The following is a 22002-nucleotide window of genomic DNA, read 5'->3' as shown; positions in this document are numbered from 1 at the left end:
AGAATATCTATTTGACTTGACATGTTTAATTTATCTTCATTATTTATATGTCACCCACCTTGAGCCGCAAATAAACAACGAAATAAGAAAACTTAGTTAGACGGATTCCGGAAAGAAACCGTTCTATTTAACCCAGCTAAAGATGAATTAGTAACCTATTTGAATTCTCTCTGCTACAAAAATGTAGTGAAAATGCCAGAATTTTTATTTGGATCCCTTATGTTAACAGATTATATCTTTTTCAAACCATCTGTAGGGACATTATCTTATCTATTATATCTAAATGTATATATCAACCTTGAATGTGTTACCTAGCTCCTTCCTATATTTATGTACAAATGCATGTACGACAAGCTAGAAAAGAGGAAAGAAATAAATCTCTCTGATATCAAACAAACAAGTATTGGCAGATAACACTACTTTGAAAAGGATGAAAGCGAAACAGTATGATCTTGTTGGCCAACTATGTTCTCCCTAGATCCCACTGCATAATTTGGTCGTACCTTTTCATGGTGTGGGTCCCACTTCACCTTTTTGTGGGGCCCTTGTTTGGTCAAGATGTGCTTCATACATTTCTTTCTAGCTGGATGATGAGATGATGATGATTAAAGTAACTGAGATTGGATTTTTTGGAACGAGCAAAGTTGAACTGCGCATTGTCGCGACATTTGTGCGAAGAAGCCAAGAAATAATGGTTAAGTATTTTGTTTAGAGATTGTTTTTTAATTTGTGGACAAAAACGCATTTGGGAGTTGTAATATAGATAATTATTATTTTTAAATAAATCCCTCAATTCATTGAATTTGTTATTAGGTCTCACGATATTTATAATCTTTTTCAAATTAATTACTCCAGTTATTACTTCTACTCTTTAGTGGAGAGACTCATTTCTAAATAATTTAAGAACTAAAGGATCTAATATTAATTTTAATTATTTGAGGGGTTAATTTCTAAATGAGTTAAGAATCGGCAAGATGTGATAGCACTTTTCATTATTTGAGGGATTAGTCTCAAAATATAAGAGTTATAAGTCACTAATACTGGGGGGGAAAAAGAAGAAGGCTGAAGTACATGATTTTTAAAATAATGTGGTAAATTTTGAGTCTATTTGTTAAAATAAAAATTAAACTTTTTTTTTCTTTAAGTATATAAATATTTAACTTTAGTTGTTTCTACCTTTTTATTGAAGGGAATTATTCCAAAATAACTTTTTAAATATTAAGGAGTCTAATATCAATTTTAATGATTTTAGGGGTTAATTTCTAATTAATTTAAGAAGTGTAGGACTAATAATATTTTTCATTATTTGAGGGATAAATTTCAAAATATGAAATATTTAAAGGACTCATGTTGAAAAAAATAAACAGGATAAACAAGAAAGGTTGAAGGAATCAAACTTGTGAACCTAAGGATCAATAGTCAATAGATAAGGGTTGTACCAACTACGGTACTTAACATTTGAATTGGCTTAGCTCCAGTAATTGTATATAAAAATATTTCTACTGTTGCTACGTCAAAAGTTTCTAAAATGGTAGACCCAATAACTTTAGTGTACATATAAATGTGTGGGTATAATCATGAAAACACATCCTTAACGAATGATCAGGCTTTGTGATTTTTGATTAAGTCGTAGAGTTAATGATAATAAATTCTGCCTAATTCTTTATGTTTTTTCAAATTTGTTGATGCAATTCAGCATACTTTCGTTGTGGGAATGAGTTTTCGTCCTTCATGGAGGTTTTAACATTTCTGACACAATTACTAATTATATGTTTTCACATTTTTATTTATGTTTTTTTTCAAATTTGTTTCTTATATTTTTTTTCTTGATGTATCCTATTTTGCGACTACCTCAGCCAACTTCTCTTAAGATCACGAGTTGAGTAATTAAATGTAAATAAAACTAACATACGTATGCCCACATCCCAGTGCAACCCATTGACAGAAATTTTTCTCCAAATTAAATAATAGATAGGCATACTCAAAGAAAACAAGGAACCCATGAATAAATTTACCAATACAATCTGTTAAGAAGAGCAATTAAATACACTTCAGACTCCCAACTTTTCTTCTGTACAAAATGTATAAAGTTCGATATGTCAATATATTGCAAATAACCAACCTCCTCTATACTTTTAGTAGCACTTGACACATCTCAACTCTTTTGTTAGCATTTAGCAGCCCTCGATTTCCATTTTTAGAAGGACAAATTACAGCAACGCCCCGTTTTCCTCCTGAATTCAAGGGGGCTAGTTGCTAATAAATTACTTAAGGGGTGTTATGTGCTACTGAATGTATCGATGAGAGGTGTTACCTCAACCAATATAATCTTAATGACCCCACATCTGAATACATAAAATAGCTCAAGTAGCCAAAGTAGTCCTTGAGCAGCTATCAACAACACAACCCAAAACATCACGATAATCACGAGATATCGTGAAATAATCATAAACTCTCCCATCCCTGCTCTTCTTGTATTCAAGCAACAATGTAGAATGGTTGAAGGCTGTGAGCTTGACAAATCCGAAGTCAAAGTCCTGAAAGAAACTCCAACGTGGTCTGAGAGGGGAGAAGTTGGCAAGTCCGGCGCCTGCACCACCAACAACAACATGGGTGGTCGCTGCGAAGCGACCGCTGTAATGATGTGAGCCATTAAGCACACATGCATGCTGTAGCAAAGGAATAAGATTATAAATGTATGAGAAACATTAAGTAAGATACGAAGTCTACAAATGATGAGGAAAAAAGAAAGAATAAATTTCACAAGACTACCATGAACTTCAGGGTGTTTCGAACAAAACTACCACAAACATTTTTTATTAAGAAAAGTACAGTAGGCCATGCATTTTAAGTGGTTTTTCCTTAGAAAATGAGATATTATTGCACGAGTTCAGATTTTAGTCAATACAAAGGACCCTCAACCATGTTAGAGCACAAAGTTATAACCATCAATCCTCATCACAAATCTAGCGTTTTTGTGTAGTGCAACCTTAACACGATATTAGAGCAACCCAAGTTCAAGGCTTACCGGCCACACCTTCAAATCGGATTTAAAAAATAACGCTACATGAGTCCAAGTTTTGGCCCATGAAAAAGTGCTCACCCACATGCACATGTTAGAATATAAAATTATAAGTCAGACTGGAACCGAGATGCTTTAGCACTGCTTCCTAAGAGCAGCGTGTCTACCGATTTCACCATAGCAGCTTACTTGAAATAATAATAATCAGTGTTGATGCTCGATATCAAACAGAATAATCCAGAAGAGGATGGTTGCGGGGTGATGAAAGATGATGGAGGGCCCGCTCCCTTCTCTGACTTTATGCCTAGTTCTTGAACGGGAGCTTGATATCCACGCTGTATAGACAAGAAAGACCCGTGAGAGAGCGGGGACCGGTTCTCCCGTGGTTCCTCTAATGGTCAAGTTAGTGAAACTCGAGGGGGGGAGGGGAAGGTCAGGAACCAATGTGGTTCTTGAAGTGGCAATGTGCATGCCCAGAGGATCTACATGAGCTCCTCTGTCTAGACGAAGAACTGTGTGTTCTTGTCCTTGTGCCATGTATGCTTTTGGGGTTTTTTTTTGATTGCCCACCTTTAGTTATGATGAATAGCATCTGTATATAAAGAAGACGTCCCTAGCAGATTGGTCACTTCGGCCATGAAAAATGATGATGAAAAAGTATGAGTTGAAAGGTGAGTCATCCTTTGCTTTACATGTATCGGCTGGCGATGGCGACTAGAGGTGAAGTCACTTCGGCATGGGAGAGGGTGTCTCCGTATTTTTCGAGAAGTAATTGATGGCGTGACAGAAAGCACGTGGGCATACTGAATCGTCCCTCGCTTTACAGGTGTCGACTAGGGACTAGAGGGGAAGTCACTTCCGCATGGGAGATGATGTCTCCGCATTTACCGGGAAGTGATTAACAAGTCAAGGAGGTACATGGGTAGCTGACAAGTCACAGAGATCATTAGACCAAAATCTGGATAAGACTTTTCCGAGATGGACTGAATTGTTGAAATATGCTCTGGGGAGAGGCTCGAGGCTGGGTTAGGTCCTCATCTTAGCTGACAACAGGGAATGTCCCTTAAGTCGTCTCCGAGAATTACCTAGTGAGTGGTCGAGTGCCTTAAGTAGGGTCATCCTTGTCGATAGGGTCGACTGACATCGCCTTTCATGTCGACACAAGAATGTCGGCTTGATGAGTCGGCGGGGTCGATGCCTCTGTGATTGTGTCTTAGGTTTATTCCTGATAAGGTACCAAAATCTTGTAATTAGCCATGATGGTCGAATTAGACTGGAGGATTCGACCATATGTTGTATCTTAGTTTTACACTGAAGAGGTACCAAGGGCTTGAAATTCGACTGAGGAGTCGAATGCCTAGAACTCTTGAGAGTTGACTAGGTTTTTCCTTCCCCTAAGGCCGAGAGACGACTGTGGGAGTCGGCCGAAGGGTTGAGGTTATTTTGCTAGGACTTTTATTATAACATTTTGTAAATACTGTATCCTTGGGCTGAGTAAGAAGACCATAACAATAATTATATATATAATATATATAATATATATATTATATATAATATATTATATAATATATATATATATATATATGGCGTATGCTTGGTACAAGCACAAATTTGCTGCGCTTAGTAGTGATGTGTACATCCCCATCTACTCCCTATTTTTGTTGAATGTGCATCCCAAATTTGAATGAGTGGAGCGGTGGCGGATGCCTGACACCTCACTACCAAACATAATTTTTTGTGCCTTTGGTACCAAGCATACCCATATTTCTCATATATATATATATATATTATATATATATTATATATATATATACTATATATATATATATATAATAGAAGAGAGAGAGAAGAGAGACGAGAAATATGGGTACGCTTGCTACCAAAGCCACAAATTTTTTAAGTGCTGCTTGGTAGTGATGTGTCACATCCTCATCACTCTCTACCTATTCGTGAATGCTGGTCCTTAATTTGAATGAGTGGAGGGGATGTGACACCTCACTACCAAGCACAACTTTTATGCTTGGCGCTACCAAGCAGTACCCATATATTCTCATATATTTATATATCTATATATATATAATATATATAGATATATATATATATATATATATATATATATATATATAATTATATATATATATATATATATAAACGAGAGAGAGAGGAAAGACCCGAGAGCAGGAGAGAGAGAGAGAAGAGGAGGAGAGAGAGAGAGCAGAAATATGGTGTATGCTTAGTACCAAGCAATAGGAAGTTCGTGCTTGTAGTTGAGGTTGGCCACAATCATCTCCACTCATTCAAATGGTTTACATATTCCTCATGCACTCCTCAACCCATGTGAATGTGGATCCCCCCATTTGAATGAGTGGAATGTGATTGTGCCCCACCTCACTACCAAGCCACAAAAATTTATGCCTTGGTACAAATGTATACCCATATTTCTCATATATATATATATATATATAATATATATTATATATATATATGAGATTAATGAGTATCATTGATAAGGAGGGGATTCTTCCATTTGATAATGATTGTGCACAATCCCTACCATCGCTGAAAGGAGAGAGATAAAAACAGGAGAGAGAATTTTTACATGGTGGGGGCATTGTGCCACCATCATTGTCAATAGAGAATCCCCCTCCTTGTCAAGGATACCATTATAATCTCTCTCTCTCTCTTCTCTCTCATATATATATATATATAATTATATATATATATATATATATATATATATATATAAAGAGAGAGAGAGAAAAAAACTTATGTCAATTTAAGTGGACGTCCACTAAGTTTCTTAGTTATTGATGATCACTTGATTGAGATATATTGTGGATGATCCGCTCTATTAAACTTGATCTACATATTCTAAAATCTTAACACACCAAATTTAGGGTGAAATCGTCGTGGTTTGACCATTCATCCATTCGTATCAATTTTAACGGTTTTGAATGAATAGAATTTTTTACATGGCTCGACGGAGGGTCAAACCACGACGGGTTCACCCCAAATTTGGTGTGTTGAGGTTTTAGAATATGTAGATTAAGTTTAACGGAGCGGATCATCCACAATGTAGCTCAATCAAGTGATCATCAATGACTAAGAAACTTAGTGGATGTCCACTTAAGTTGACATAAGTTTCTCTCTCTCTCTCTCTATATATATATATAGATTAATGGGTATCATTTTCATAGGAGGAGATTTCCCTCCTTATCGCCTATGTGGCACAATCTCCACCATCATCATAAAGTAGTCACAAATCCCCACCAACTCATACTCTCTCCTACTTTATGTGGATGGTGGGGATTGTGCCACATAGGCGTCAAGGAGGAAATCCCCTCCTATGACAAGGATACCCATTAATCTCATATATATATTTATATAATCAATTCTGTATTTTTTTCCTTTCAAGATGTTCCACTGAAAATAGCGAAAGAAATAAAAAATGTTAGTAGCAATATACTATATATACCTGGTATACAGGACAAGTTCTTTCGTAATTGTGAACATGGCCATAGAAAGCAATATCGACCTTGTACTTTTGCCAGAGTTCTTGGAGGCTCTCTCTTCCCATCGGTTCTTCAAATGATCCTTCAACTCCATAGAACTCATTGGATGAATAACCAAGAACCCGATGTGCAAGGAAAATGAGCCATGGCTGTTTTTGTCTATCAGCTGTTGAGAAGCAATGCTCAATGAATTTATATTGCTCTGTCCCTGGTCTCCAATCATGCTCAGTGTCAGCTACACAAAAGCGGAACATGCCATAATCAGTTGAATACCTGAAAAAGAACAGTAATGGACTTTATGATCAGTGTTGTGATCAATACTATTTGAAGCCGCATCAACGGAGTGATTATAGGTAAATTTATGCTGTTCTTAATTTACAACTGACCATGAACTTGGGAAACTAGCGGAAGGGGGAAAAAGCAGCTGAAATTAAACAAAGAGCAAAGTAGCACCTCTTCAATTTCTCCATTTTCCCCCCATCCTTGTCATCAGTTTGTATGATATACTGAAATATCTCAAATTGCAATGTGACAAGGGCTATCTCATTTTTCTTGTTCTTGAGTTAGTTGAAATGGGCCTTCACCTACTCTCTTGTTGAGTTAGTTGAAATGGGCCTTCACCCACTTTCTTGTTGAAGTAGGCATTATAACAGGTAAATTTGACTTCTGTACCCATAGGAAAGGGAAAAGGGTTTTGACTTTAAATGTGACTAATCAAATGGTGAAAGAGGAAACTTGATGTTTGATTGCATTAGTAGGGACAAAGCAGAAATGGCCTTAGAGTGACGGACATAAATAAACATTACAAAGTGTTTAGAGCACATACAGGTTGGAGGTCCTGAATCTTAATTCGAGAGGTAGAAACACATAAAAGTTTCCTCACTAAGAATCTGATAGCATTTCTTAGGTGTTTAGTTACTATAACAATGAAGCATACAAGAGTAAACTATTATGCCTCAAAAGAGAAGCAGCAAAACACAAAATGGTTTTAATAAGGAATCATACCAGAACTTTTCCCTGTTCTCCGCAGGAACATAAAGCATAGTTTGAGTTGGGACACCACATTCTCCACCCGAATCATTGTTTTCATAGAAGGATCCAGTTCCAGGCCAATCTCGATCGTGGTTACCACTGCAAAAAGGGGGAAAAGAAAAAAAAATGAAATATTACTTTCCTCATTAGCATGAGATTACTATTAGAATATTGAAAATTTCAACCAAATAGGACAAACCTCGCAACCATATAAGGAATAGTTGAGGCAATGGGCTCAATTTGTGATGTAAACTGGTCCCATTGTGAAAGATATCCACTTGCATAAGAAAGATCTCCAATGTGGAAAACTATATCTATGTTCTTTAAGTCCTTGATAAGCTGGTAAGTGGTGTTAAGGGAACCTGGCTGATAATCATAATATTCGTTTGAACCATCTGCCTCTCCCTAAAAAAAAGGAAAGAAAACAAACTAGTTAAGAAAGAAAACATATGAAGTAGATTTACATGTTGTGCCTATGAACGAATGTGGAGTAACTTGGGAGTATGAAAAACTTTTGCAGCGTTTAGTGAATATAGCATGCATTTGGATTCTCTCCACCACAAAAAGTAGCGGAGAGACCACTACATAAGCATAGCCATTGATTTATATAGTGAATGGTTATGATTCATTCCATATCTAACACTCACCATACCCCTATTGAATTGCATTATTTTCCTCATTTACACTCAGAGGCAAATCACAACCACCCATTGGTCCAATCAACTGTTGTGATATGGTAAGGGCCTCTCCACTACTTGTTTTTTTTTGTAGTGGAGAGGATCCGAATTCGAGATACACAGTTTTAGTACAAAGTCGAGTTCCATATATATCTGTCAAAAGTATTGGAAGAACCGAATATTTGGAAATCATGTTGTGTTGACTAGCTATCTTATTTGTTTTTCTCATATTGATCATTATTATTATTGATCTTCGAAAACAAAATTTTATTATGCACACAGTCCGGAAGTGCTTAACGCTCAGATTAAGCGCTGATTAATCAATTTTTGTGGAATTATGTATTTTCGAATATTTAATATATATTTATTATTTGTTATATCTCAAAATATATAGACTCCATGAAAATAAAACATATACTAAGAAAAAGACCAACAAGCATGCAATTTAACAATCAATAACTAGTTAACTTATTAGAAGTTCAATCCATACATTAAAAGTACCTAGATACCCAAATAAAATTCGTTCAATTAAACATTTAAACTGGAACTAAATGTCTATAAACCAAATACAAATCACCTAGTCTTCATCATCCTCATGAACGAGAAGCATAGTTGGATATAGAAGCTGCACTGAATCTGCAAATACAGGGCTGGCTTTTCTTTTTTCTTTTTTTTCTCTCTTTTTTTTTAACTTTAGTTAGTTGGATCAGATTGTGGGGTAAATGGATTCAACCTGCAATCAAGTTGAAAAAAGCGCCCGCATAAACAAATTATTCAAGTGCTTACTTAATGTTGATAATAGTGTATTGTAGTGGGTTTTAGTCCCACATTGCTTGGGAGAACAAACCTCACACTCCTCTACTTGTATAAATATATGTGCACACTCAATATTCAATTCAAGGGAAATTTACCCAAGATTCTCTCTCTCTCTTACTTTAACATGGTATCAGAGCTAGGGCTATTTCCCTTTCAATAAAATTTTTAACGCTTTTGCGTTCTTTTGCCAAATCTTGGCCTTATTGCTTTGCAGCCGTTTAATGTTTTATTTTTTTTTTATTTTTATTTTTAATTATTTGGCGTTCATCTGCCAGATATTTTGGCCTTGTCGTTTTGCGGCCTCTTAACGCGTTTCGCGTTCTCGTTTAACCTTCGGGTTCTATTTTAAACCTTCGGGTTTCATTCTAACCTTCGGGTTCTATTTTAACGGCATTGTCGTTTCAAGACCGTCTCTCGGTCTCAAATTAACGGCATCGTCGTTTCAAGCCGTCTCTCGGCCTCAAACGAACGACATTAGTAACAGCATCTCGACATCTTAACGTCTCAAGATTGCTGTTATGGCTCCTTCAGAGAAGATTCCCAAACCACCTTTGCCCCTCAATGATCAAAGTGACTGGGCAGGGTGGTCCACCATTGTCACCAATGCCTTGCGTGGCGCTGGTTTGCTTGATCATCTCACCAGTACGGGACCAGTTCCACCGTCCATCAGCACTGTTGCTTCATCCAGTACTATTGCCTCTGGCAGTGGTGATGTCGATCTTCAGACTGCTCGTGCTCTCTATGTCAAGGAGAGTTCAGAGTGGCAATTGCAGGAATTTCGTGTTATGGATTATCTCACTCGCTGTGTTGGCTCTGGTCTCACTGTCGAGATTGGCTCGCTTCCCTCTGCTCAGGCCATGTGGACTCGTCTCACTGAGCGTTTCACTGAGTGCTCGGGTGCACGGGAGGCATATCTTCTGCAACGCATTTCTCTACAACGCAAAGGTAGTTCATCTCTGCAGTCCCATTTTGGACAAATGCAAGCTTTTTGGACAGAGTTACGCTCCATGCTTCCTGGACGTAATTCCACATATGAAGACTGGCTAGCCTGGTACGAACGGCATGAGGTGCATCAATTGTTTCAGTCCCTTCCTGAATATTCAACTATGGCTGATCAACTACTTCACCAGCCTCAATTTCCGACTTTGGCCTCAGTTATGGGAGCTCTCACTGCTTATGAGACCCGGCAGCAGACAGCACGACTCAATTTGTCAACAGACACTCCTACCTCTTCACTCGAGACTGTTTTGTCTGTACCTGTCACTGCTCCTGTTATGAATTATACTTCTCCACAGGCTCCCTCTCCACAGGCTCGATCTAAGCTCTCTTGCAAATATTGTAAGAAGGAAGGACACCGCATTGAGACATGCTTCAAGCTTCATCCTGAGTTACGTTCCTCAGGTACTGGACGTGGTCGGCGACCCCCTCAGTCTCAACCCTCTCGTACACCAGGATTGTTGGCCAATGCTATACCTTCTACTACTTCAGACTCTACTATTCAAGCTATTGAAAGTCTTCGCCGTCAACTTGATGCTTTTCAACATATCACCTCTACATCCGCCGCACAACTCTCTGGTATGCATTTTGCTGGTTCTTCAGCTAATCCTTCAGTCTCTGGTATGAATGATCTCTGGATTTTTGACTCTGGTTGTTCCTTTCATATGACTTGTAATGCCTCACTTTTATCCTCTGTCTTTACTTCATCCTCTCTTCCTCCTATCTACACAGCTGCTGGACAACCATTGTCCATTACTCAGTATGGCTCTATTACCCCACAAAATGATCCATCTGGTCGTCTAACACTTGGTCCCGTCTATGTGGCTCCACAATTGTGCTTGAATTTAATTTCTATTAGCTCTTTATGCATGGCGGGCCTGTTTGTCTCATTTTCTTCTGATACTTGTATTGTGCAGGATCCACAGACGGGCAAGACGGTTGGGGCGGGTCGTAGGAGGCACAAACTGTATTTTCTGGAATATCTTCACCTTCCAGAGTCCATACGTCCACGTTCTCTTGTTGCTTCTCTTTGTTCGTCAAAACCCTCTACCTCGCTTCCTGCCAATTTATGGCATAGACGACTTGGTCATGTGTGTAATAAAAGGCTGGAGAGTCTTATTCAGTCTGGAGTACTTGGTCCTGTATCATCTAGTTCTAGTATTGAGTCATGTGCTGGTTGCAAATTGGCTAAATTCACTGCTTTACCATTTAAAATGAGTACATCTGTATCCACTTCCTTATTTGATTTAGTACATTCTGATATTTGGGGGCCAGCTCCTTTGCCTTCTTCATCTGGCTACTTATATTATGTTAGTTTTATCGACGATTTCTCTCGTTTTACATGGGTTTACCTACTTAAGAATCGCTCTGACGTACTTACTGCTTATCAAGCCTTCACTGCTATGATTTTCACTCAATGGCAATCTCGTATTAAAGTTTTTCGTTCTGATTGTGCCAAAGAGTACCTATCCTCTGCCATGCGCTCTATCATGTCCTCTCATGGGACTATCTTTCAACAGTCATGTCCCTACACTCATGAGCAAAATGGTGTTGCTGAACGCAAACATCGTCATATCCTCGATACTGCCCGATCAATGCTCATTTCTTACTCTGTTCCTCGTCGTTTCTGGGCTGAGGCTATTCTCACCGCGACTCATGCCATTAATATCACTCCATCTAGCTCTCTTTCCGGTGCTACTCCTTATAGTCGTGTTTATACTCATCCTCCCCGTTATGATCTAGTTCGCGTTTTTGGTTGTCGATGTTTTGTTTTTCTGCCATCTCACGAACGTGATAAATTGTCTCCCAGAGCAGTTTCTTGTGTTTATTTAGGAATTAGTTCAGAACATCGAGGTTATCGTTGTTATGATCCCGCAACTCGTCGAGTTCATATATCTCGTCATGTTCAGTTCGAAGAGGATTCTCCATATTATTCTACTTCTGATGACTTTAATTTCCTCCACTCTACCGATCATGCTTCCCCGTCCACTGCATCACCCACTTCTTCACCTCAATTTTCCTTTCGAGATCTCCCTGACATCTCTCCCTCTCCTTCTGTTGACTCTTCCTCACCTGAGTCTTCTCTTACACCATCTAATCCATATCCTGTGGACACAACTCTCACTCCAGAAAATACTGTTGATCTTCATGCACCTGCGCCAGCATCTCCCCCGCCTGAGGTTCCTCTTGCTCTTCGTCGAGGCAAACGCCCACATGTCATGCCTGCCCGGTATGCTTCTGTTACTTCTTATTCACCTATCTTTCATAACTTTCTTGCTGCCATTCATACTATTGTTGAGCCAAAGTCCTTCCAAGAGGCAGTTCAAATTCCAGAGTGGCGACAAGCTATGGCTGAGGAATTTCAAGCATTTCAGCAAACTCATACCTGGGATATTGTTCCCTGTCCTCCTGGGATCTCTCTTGTTGGCAGTAAATGGGTTTATAAGGTCAAGTTTCGTCCTGATGGCACCATTGAACGTCGAAAAGCTCGTTTAGTGGCTAGAGGTTTTACTCAGCAACAAGGTATTGATTATGAGGAGACCTTTGCTCCTGTTGCTCAGATGCCCACTGTGCGTACTCTCCTTGCGGTCGCTGCTGCTCATCGTTGGCCCTTATACCAGATGGATGTCAAAAATGCTTTTCTTCATGGCTCTTTATCAGAGACCGTATATATGCAACCGCCTCCAGGGTCAAATATTCCTCCGGGACATGTATGTCTCCTTCGTCGTGCTGTTTATGGTCTCAAACAGGCACCCCGCGCTTGGTTTGAGTGTTTTCGCGATGTTGTGCTCAAAGCGGGCTTTATAGAAAGTCATCAAGATGCTTCTCTGTTTGTTCGCACTACATCGCGTGGCAGGGTTTTATTACTCATCTATGTAGATGATATGATCATTACAGGTGATGATATGACAGGTATACAATACGCAAAATCTCAGTTGCAACAACAGTTCCACATGAAGGATCTTGGATCTCTTCGGTATTTCCTTGGTCTAGAAATTTCTCAAGGCCCGCGGGGTGTATTACTGTCTCAACAGAAGTATCTCTCAGATATTCTAAATCAAGCTGAGTTAACTGATAATACAACTGTCGATACTCCACTCCAGCAGAATGTCAAACTTTGCTCTACTGACGGTGAGCCTCTATCTGATCCTACCCGATATCGACATCTTGTTGGTCAGTTGGTCTATTTGTGCATCTCTCGACCAGATATCTCTCATGCTGTTGGTATTGTCAGTCAATTTGTTAGTGCCCCACGTTCTGTACACTATGCTGTCTTATTACGGATTCTTCGGTACCTCCGGGGTACTAGCACTCGCTCACTTTTGTTTCCTGCTACATCTAAGTTAGAGCTTTGTGCATATTCTGATGCTGATTGGGCTGGTGATCCAACTACCAGAAAGTCTACCACAGGTTATTGTATATTTCTTGGTGATTCCCTTATTTCCTGGCGAAGTAAGAAACAAGATGTTATTGCTCTTTCCAGTACTGAGGCAGAGTATTGTGCAATGTCCACAACAGCTAAAGAGATTATTCATCTTCGTCGCCTTCTCAGTGATTTCGGTATTTCTGTTACGACTCCTACTCCTCTCTACTGTGATAATAAGAGTGCCATCCAGATTGCTAATAATCCAGTATTTCATGAAAGGACCAAACATATTGAGATCGACGCTCATTTTGTCCGTCACCAAGTTATCAAGGACAAGACAATTCTACTTCCTCATGTTTCATCCGCTGACGAGCTTGCAGATTTCTTCACAAAGGCATTACCTGTTCATCGGTTCCAGTTTCTTGTACGCAAACTCACTTTGTTTGATCCAACATGAGTTTGAAGGGGGCTGTTGATAATAGTGTATTGTAGTGGGTTTTAGTCCCACATTGCTTGGGAGAACAAACCTCACACTCCTCTACTTGTATAAATATATGTGCACACTCAATATTCAATTCAAGGGAAATTTACCCAAGATTCTCTCTCTCTCTTACTTTAACACTTAAAAATCGATCGAATAAGCGGGTGCCCTCATAATTGAACGCATTGCTCAAATCCTATGCGCTTTTATCCCATTTTCGCTTAAGCGGGCAATTAAGCGGGCGCTTAAACCCTTTTTAGAACATTAGCTATTATCTTAGTTATTATCATGGGTTAAGGTGTCTAGATTCATTGTATCTAACCCTATATAGTAATTATATATAGGCCTCTTGTGGTTCTTTCTTAAATCACTAAAAATGATCCCTCTCTCTGGTTTCAACAATGCCAAATAAGCCAGACTCCTGCTATTTTGAACTAAACCAGTTTTTTTTCTGTTTGACAATTCTCTTCTAAACTTAACTCTGTTGAAGAAACATCACAAAATTTGAGCCTGTCAGTCCTTTTGCATTTCCAGGCAAACTAAAAACCGTTATACAATATAACGAGTGAATGAAGTTTCTCTATTTGAGGCTGAACTCATTAGTACACCAACTAGATGCCTCAAGGGTACTGTAGGTTGATTGGGAAACCCACTTCCCACTGCACTATACATGGTCAGTTGAACATAGATCATCTTCCTAGAGGAAGTTTTGTTTTCTATTTGAGAAGGCATAGAAGATACAAGATTTTCTTAAATACTTCTTTGGTTAGACTAGTATTTTCCACAAACTAACACAAAGCCCCACAAGATTGGAACTATCTGAAGTTGAAATTTAAATTTCAGAAATTTAACAAGCGAAAAGAGATTGAAGATTACCCCAAAAAAGAAAAAAAAAAGGTAAAAAAAAAGAAAAGAAAAAACTGAAAGAACTTCACCTACAAAGTTTTAACCTTTTCCATCTACAAAATATTCATTATATAACACAAGTAGATCATACAAAGAGAAGGGAAAGCTTTAGTGCAATAGTATAGTTGCTTTAGATCATGGATCTGATTATCAAGATATCTCCACAATTTCAGGCTAAATCTGCAGATCTTGATCCTCTTCAATTGAACAATAATTCTGGAACGATATAATCTATATAGGATACTAGAATAAACCAACACCCCATTTAACGAAAGTGCTACGAAGAGATTGAGATTGTGAGGTCCACACTTTCTGATGTGACTAGCATGTTGCACTTTACTATTAGTCTATCCCTTGGCTTGGTTTCATAGGAGGAAAGGTGGGGTGAAGGGAGGGACAAAATTAAAATGTGTGCTTGATAGGTTTTTTTTGTGGTGGTGGTGGTGGTGGTGGGGGTGTGGCGGGGTAGAGCGAGTTGAGGTGAGGTGATGGAAGGGACAAATGTAAATGAGCTAGAAAAACAGAGAGAGGAATCCCTCCAAATTTGGGAGGACATGAGGAGAGAGAAAATGAACTACAAAAGCATCCACCTCCCCTCACCCTCCCTGCAACCAAATATGACGGCTAAGATGGATGTCCATCCCTCCATCCCATTATAGCTTACCTCACCTCACTTTCCCTCCTCAAAACCTCTGCCAAACCAAGCCGAGTTGCCACCTCATACCTATACTCAGCGGGTCATGGGATAGCATTCACAAGCAAAATGTGCCATTTGATATGACTGAAGGCAAGTACTTGAATGTTAAGAAACAAAAAGACGCATGTTTTCTTATATGCGGATATAGGCCAGCATGACATACGGGGGAAATAGACTTCCTTTAGAATTGCCGATGGTACCTGTGTTATTTCAAATCACGCACCTTTCCAGAGTTACCAGTGTAGAGCTTGTATGAGCTTACCCATTCTATCTTCGAAACTGAACCTAATATTTTTGCCAGCTTCATATGCGTTATTCACTTTTCACTCAACCTTCTGATATGGGATTGATCCATTCAGGCATGATCAACGCCTCGCTCCCACATGATCCAGAAGGCGAATAATCAAGCACGAAAACATAGATAGGGAACAGGTTGTTCGAGCTGTTAACATACAGTTTATCTTATTTTGTGGTCATTTTGGCAGAACCTTTTGTTTCTTTAATTGTGGATATTGGGTTTCTTATCCATCCTTTGCATTTTGAGGTTTATGTTGAAGCCCTAGTGATGACTTGCCTTTTTGTGCCATTTTAGTTTTACTTATATTTCCTTAATGGAACAGGGCCTAAAAAAGGGGAAAAAAGGAAAAAAGGGAAATAGCAAAATCAGCATAGCAATGTGGAATAAGTGAAGTTAGACATATAGTTCCTTAGGACAGCACAATGGCATATAAATAATGTTGAAACATATGATTTCAAGATGAATATGAAAAGTCATAATGCAGGCTATGAGCATGGATTTACCTTTCCCATATCACCAAAAATGACAACACGCTGTAAGCTGTCTTGCCCAGGGAAAGGAGAAGCTCTAAAGCTGTATGACTTACTCCAAATGTAAGAACCATTGGATAACTGATGCCCAAGCTTGTAAGTATACCTGCCATATAAATATATGAGAATATCATAACTTGTAAGCGTAATCATCAGAAAAAAAATATTTAAGAACATGTGTCACTTATTTTGCTGACTTTGCAGCACGGGTTTAACAATGAGTGATGAAAAACAGGTTAGAGAAGGAATTATGTACATTAAATTGGGCCATAAATCTTTCAAGAAACTTGTGTGTATGAAACCAGGATCTCTCCAACCCACTGTTCTTGCAGGTGGACCTGAAAAGTGATTACAAAAAACAATTAGAAAGAAAAAGTATTGACCTTGCTGAAATGTGAATATGGTAAAACTAATAAAAGCATGATACATGTCAAAAAAATATTTAAATAAAAGCAATACTAGAAGCAGAAAACTCACAATTGTTTTGTCTTAGACTCTTAGGATAACCTTCTCATATAATTTTTTGCATAATTATCATATTAAACCTTAAGTAGATTACATAATTGGCATAGGACGACATAAAAATATGGATCCATTAAGAAATATCAAAAAGAAATAAATGAATTTTTTTTTAAACTTTCTATGTCACTGAGAGTTGTCTTGGCGTGATGCCATTTTTCAAGGTGGTTTGATGCTACAAATTTAAACTTTTCTATCTTTTTTTTTCTGCTCAGACTCTGGTGTCTCCTTCATGCAGTCTTACCATAAATACAACTCTTTATGCACTCTCAAGCTTGCATCATTCTTCTTGCTAGTCCCAGAGAAAGTTACAAAGAGGAGAGTCAAGCTGAACATCTATTAGAGAATCACCTAAAACCCTTCAGAGAGACTATGCTAGAACACTTAATAATATGGAAATATAGTTGGCTTAAACTAGCGGTCTGTGCAAGTGCCTTAAGTATAGATGTTAAACTTATAATTTTAATAAAGTTCTTTAGGACAAAGTTTATATTTCTCACCACCAGGGTTTGCTTTGGGACATGGGAAAGGAAAGGTATGTAAATAGACAACTGATTTTGTATGGATTAAAACAACCCCCGGGAGCTAGTTTGAACCCGTTAGGAAGTGTGGTTTCTCATATAGTTAGTGTTGACTCACTCTCTTTATCTCTAATTGTGCACGCTGATATCTCTAATCGTGTATGTTGTTGATATATTATTATAGGGACAGTTGAAGCATAAAAAATAAATTTTGTAGAAGCCAAATTTGAAGTAAAGCATTCGGGAGAACTATTTCTTGGTTATTGAATCTTACTGGTGGAAAAGCGGAAATATGACTTCACAGAAAAGGCACAAACTGAGAAGGGACTATTATTTGCTTACTACAACACGAGCCTACAAGGGCTTTCTACTGCTAACCATGCTAGATAGTCAGCATGATAAGTCTACTTTAGGCCACTATATTGCTTTTGAAGAAACTTAGTGATAATGAAGCAAGAAATGGACACAAATTGTATGATTCAGGGTAAAGGCATAATACATATTATAGTGGAAAATTTTGTACTTGATGTATTAGGCCTCTAGTTTCGTTCAGATATACTTCCTCTTGAAATGCTTGAGACTGTACTTGTGATCATAGTTGCATGGAACCTGATTCGTTCCTGTTCACAGGATGGGTATGGGAGCATGGTATGCCACTCATTAGGAATTGGGTACCATGGGGTAGGCTTATATGGTATGCTAGGGAACATGGTATGTATTAGGTTCTGTTCTTAAATGTTGGAATCAGAGGTTTTTCAATAATCAAATTTAAGAATTATGTTGTAATTAAAGTATGCATACATTATTTGTTTACTTTTTCATGTTTTTTGGTTGTTTATTCTATTGAAAAAGAGTTATTATTTGCCAAAATTTTAGTTGGTTTGAATTGTAAAGCAGGTCGTTAGAGTTGGTGAATCGGGTCGTGTTCCATCGTGAATCCGGGATGATTGAACCCAGATCGCGGTTCGCTATAGTGTTCCGTGTTCCCGACTTTTATGGTTGTGATAATAAGGTGGCAATGAATATTTCTATTTATCCTGTTCAACATGATAGGACAAGCATATTGAAATTAACAGACATCTTATTTGAGAGTGCTGATATCCATGCTCCATGTGAATGGGAGTATTTTAACATGTTTAGAGGATTTAGTTTTATGGGGTCTTATTTGTAAATGTCAAGGAATACACTCGTGTATACACAGACAGAGTGATGATGGAGTCTCAAACTATGGAAAACCACAAGTTTAAACAGGTAGGTTTTCCACGATCTCATTCTCCTGGATTAGGAGGGAGAGTGGGCACCAGCGTGGCCACTCCTGAGATCATGGATTTTAATACTCTCTCTTGATTCACAAGAAGATCATATGAGTTTGGGTTAAAAGGAATTAAATCAATTAACCATTTATGCTATGCTGAAACACTCCAAATAATTCCAACATGGTAAGCTAGAGACGAATATTAAAATGCATAAGAAGAAGATGTTCATAAGATTAAGTACAATGGAACTGAGAAATGAAGCTCATAGGTCCCTTAACAATGCAGCAAGTCGGAGGGTTTCACAAAGTACACATGCGCCCAAATATTAAAAAAATTCTGTTAAGAAGCATTTTTACTTTCACAACATCTGGACATATTAATATAAAAATGGGAACGTGAGCACTAATAATTCTGAATGTTTCAACAAACTTCTTTGGCAAACAATATTAATGGCATATAATTGTATCATACAGATTCAGCGACAGATATAATATGGAACAAGTATGCGGATGCATTAAATCCTAAAAGAGTCAAGGATATGCGTGTTTCTCTTACAGCAATGTCAAATTTATATACGATTTGTCGCTTAATGTTCTTTCTGCCTTGGATTTTTAAGAGCATAGTTAAGCAAATCCAATAGATCAGATAATATAAATTAGTCGCATGTTATATAAACAAATAGGTACCCAAAGAATCACTGTTCCTTGTTCAGAAAGTAAATAAGCTATATTAATTTTGCATCTATAAATCAAAAGGAAATGTGAATTTGTCACTCATGTATTATAATTTTTAACTTCTTAATTTCAAATGCATCCCTGACACTGATGCATCTAGGTGACATTATACATTTTAGGAAACATTATAAAGGTAGCTGAGAAGTACCCATAAAGTTTCTAAAATCTGAAAGTGCCCATCAAGTATCCAAGTATTGAATATGTATCATATATGGGTACATCTCCTTTACCAACCGTCCATGTAACACAGATCAAGACATTTGGAATGTCAAGGTAGATAAGGTACACATCACCAAACAGTAATCAACTATATAATTCTTGGATAATATTTATTAAGTTAATTACGTGAGGAGCTCCCACACTTTTGATTATTATCTAATCTTTGGTATCACATTTGATTATTATTTAATCTTTGGTATCACACTCATTTAGAAAAGAGACCGAAATGTATTTATGAATATGCAATGCCTTATTTTACATTAGATTACATCACGGATGGAATGAGGTAAAAGTTTTATGCATTTCTTATGAACCTTTTATAAGGAAGAGGAATAGAACACATACCACACATACTATTTTGACTGAAAGTTAATGTTCCAGCTGGAGACCGCGTTTTAGCATCACCTTCTGCATTCCATTCGACAAAAGGTATTGCCTCATCAGCACTATATCCACTTGTCCACGTTACTGCCATCTGTTTATCATATCTAAGAGTTCACTAACTTGAAGGTTGAAGAAACAAAAAGCAGACTGCAGCTAAGGGGGGAGAGAGAAAAACTGATCTTTAACAATATCAGCAAATAGGCAAGGCTAGGCTACAGAAGAAGGGGGTTCAACAGAGCCAATACTTTGTTATATGTCAAGGACAAGTTTATATCACTTGTTCTCCACAATCCTTTGTTGTATATTTTTAACTTTGCATATGGAAAAAAAATCAAAGTTCACCAAACTTTACTATTCCACCTACCCCCTTCACTATTCCACCACCCCAAAAAAGCACTATTCCACCAACCCTTGAAGGCTATAAATAGAGGGTAGTGGTGAAGAGTTTAAGTGCGATCGGGACAGTGAGAGTTAGAGACCCTTGAAGGCTATAAATAGAGGGTAGTGGTGAAGAGTTTAAGTGCGATCGGGACAGTGAGAGTTAGAGAGAAGAGAGATAGAAAGAGAAATCTCTTTGGTGAAGAGTTTAAGTGCGATCGGGACAGTGAGAGTTAGAGAGAAGAGAGATAGAAAGAGAAATCTCTTTCTTTGCGTGATTCTCTAGTGAGGTTAGAGAGTGATCTCTCATTTGTAATCTTCTCTTATGTGATTAGTGAAGTTCTCTGCGTTCTCGTTCGTGGACGTAGGTCATACTGATCGTACCACGTTGAATACTTGCGTGTTGTTTTCTTTGTCTTCATTGTGTTTATTCAATGTTGTTATTCTCCACTCTTGTATAAACATTTTTTGTGTTTATGAAGCCCCCTGCTGGAACAAACTGGTCTCAGAGCCTGGTTTAGGTTACTGTTCTAGTGGGCTTCAAGATGTCTTGTGCAAAATACAAAGTAGAAAAATTCGGTGGAAGAAACAGCTTCAGTTTGTGAAGAGTAAAAATGAGGGCTCTTCTAGTACAACAAGGTCTGTTCAAAGTCTTGCCCAGAAAGAACAAGTTGTTGAAATTTATGCCCGATGGTGGGAAAGAAGAGCTGGAGATGAAGGTGCATAGTGTCATATAGCTCTGTTAGGCCGATGAGATTCTGCCAATGAAGATAATGTCGCCGACTTGTGGCTCAGGTTGAAAAACTTGTACATGACGAAGCCCGTACCTTCGCGCAAGTTCGAGCATTGTCTAGAATTGCTTGGAATTCAACAAAACGGAGGTTAAGTCCGTAAGGGGCTTCTGGAGAGACAACAAGAGTAAAGAGAAGATTTTCATAATTAAAGTCAAGGTGGAGATTTGTTGTATATTTTTGACTTTGCATATGAAAAAAATAAAGTTCACCTAACTTTACTATTCCACCTACCCCTTTACTATTCTACCAAATCCAAAAAGTACTATTCCACCAACCCTTGAAGGTTATAAATAGAGGGTAGTGGTGAAGGGTTTAAGTGCGATCGGGACAATGAGAGTTAGAGAGAAGAGAGACATAGAAAGAGAAATCTCTTTCTTTGTGTGATTCTCTAGTGAGGTTAGAGAGTGATCTCTCCTTTGTAATTTTCTCTTATGTGATTAGTGAAGTTCTCTGCTGGTCTCGTCCGTGGACGTAGGTCATACTGACCGAACCACGTTAAATCCTTGTGTGTTGTTCTCTTTGTCTTCACTGTGTTTATTCAGTGTTCTTATCCTCCACTCTTGTATAGATATCTTCTGTGTCTGTGAAGCCCCTCGCTGCAACATCTTTGTCTCGATAAAATCAAGGAACTAAAAATATTGTCATCGAAAGTGTAAATGCTCTTATTTTAATCAAAAGAATTAACTTTTTCTTATGAATTAGCTGATAAAACATGAGAACTGAGATGGCAACAAAGATGTGCAGGATGGTGTTGTTTGCAAACTATCGAAGCAACTAGAGATGATCTGGTGGATAATGGTGGAACTTCCATTTTATTAGGATATCTTTATGTATTACTTGTTACTTTTTTCCATTAGTTTTAT

The 22002-nt window shown here is 38.0% G+C and overlaps 1 protein-coding gene across 5 annotated transcripts in view; it reads right to left on the bottom strand.

The window, feature by feature from the left end:
- The window catches only part of LOC109834087 (probable inactive purple acid phosphatase 27), a 24733-nt gene continuing 4715 nt past the window's right edge, over positions 1985 to 22002 (bottom strand). For 4 of the 5 annotated variants that reach the window (XM_020401994.1, XM_020401993.1, XM_020401995.1 and 1 more), the window contains exons 7-13: positions 19929 to 20058; positions 16591 to 16672; positions 16308 to 16440; positions 7766 to 7971; positions 7540 to 7665; positions 6498 to 6807; positions 1985 to 2669 (exon numbers count right to left, since the gene is read on the bottom strand). In XM_020401994.1, the coding sequence (XP_020257583.1) occupies positions 2364 to 2669; positions 6498 to 6807; positions 7540 to 7665; positions 7766 to 7971; positions 16308 to 16440; positions 16591 to 16672; positions 19929 to 20058 (1293 nt within the window). In that variant the 3' untranslated portion in view covers positions 1985 to 2363. The remainder of the gene's footprint in view (positions 2670 to 6497; positions 6808 to 7539; positions 7666 to 7765; positions 7972 to 16307; positions 16441 to 16590; positions 16673 to 19928; positions 20059 to 22002) is intronic. The other variant, XM_020401997.1, reaches the window with a different exon arrangement.

The sequence above is a fragment of the Asparagus officinalis genome, chromosome 3 (assembly GCF_001876935.1).
Source record: "Asparagus officinalis chromosome 3, Aspof.V1, whole genome shotgun sequence".
NCBI lineage: Eukaryota > Viridiplantae > Streptophyta > Magnoliopsida > Asparagales > Asparagaceae > Asparagus > Asparagus officinalis.
Note: the sequence above shows the minus strand (reverse complement) of the source record. Positions and strands in the feature narration are given on the sequence as shown.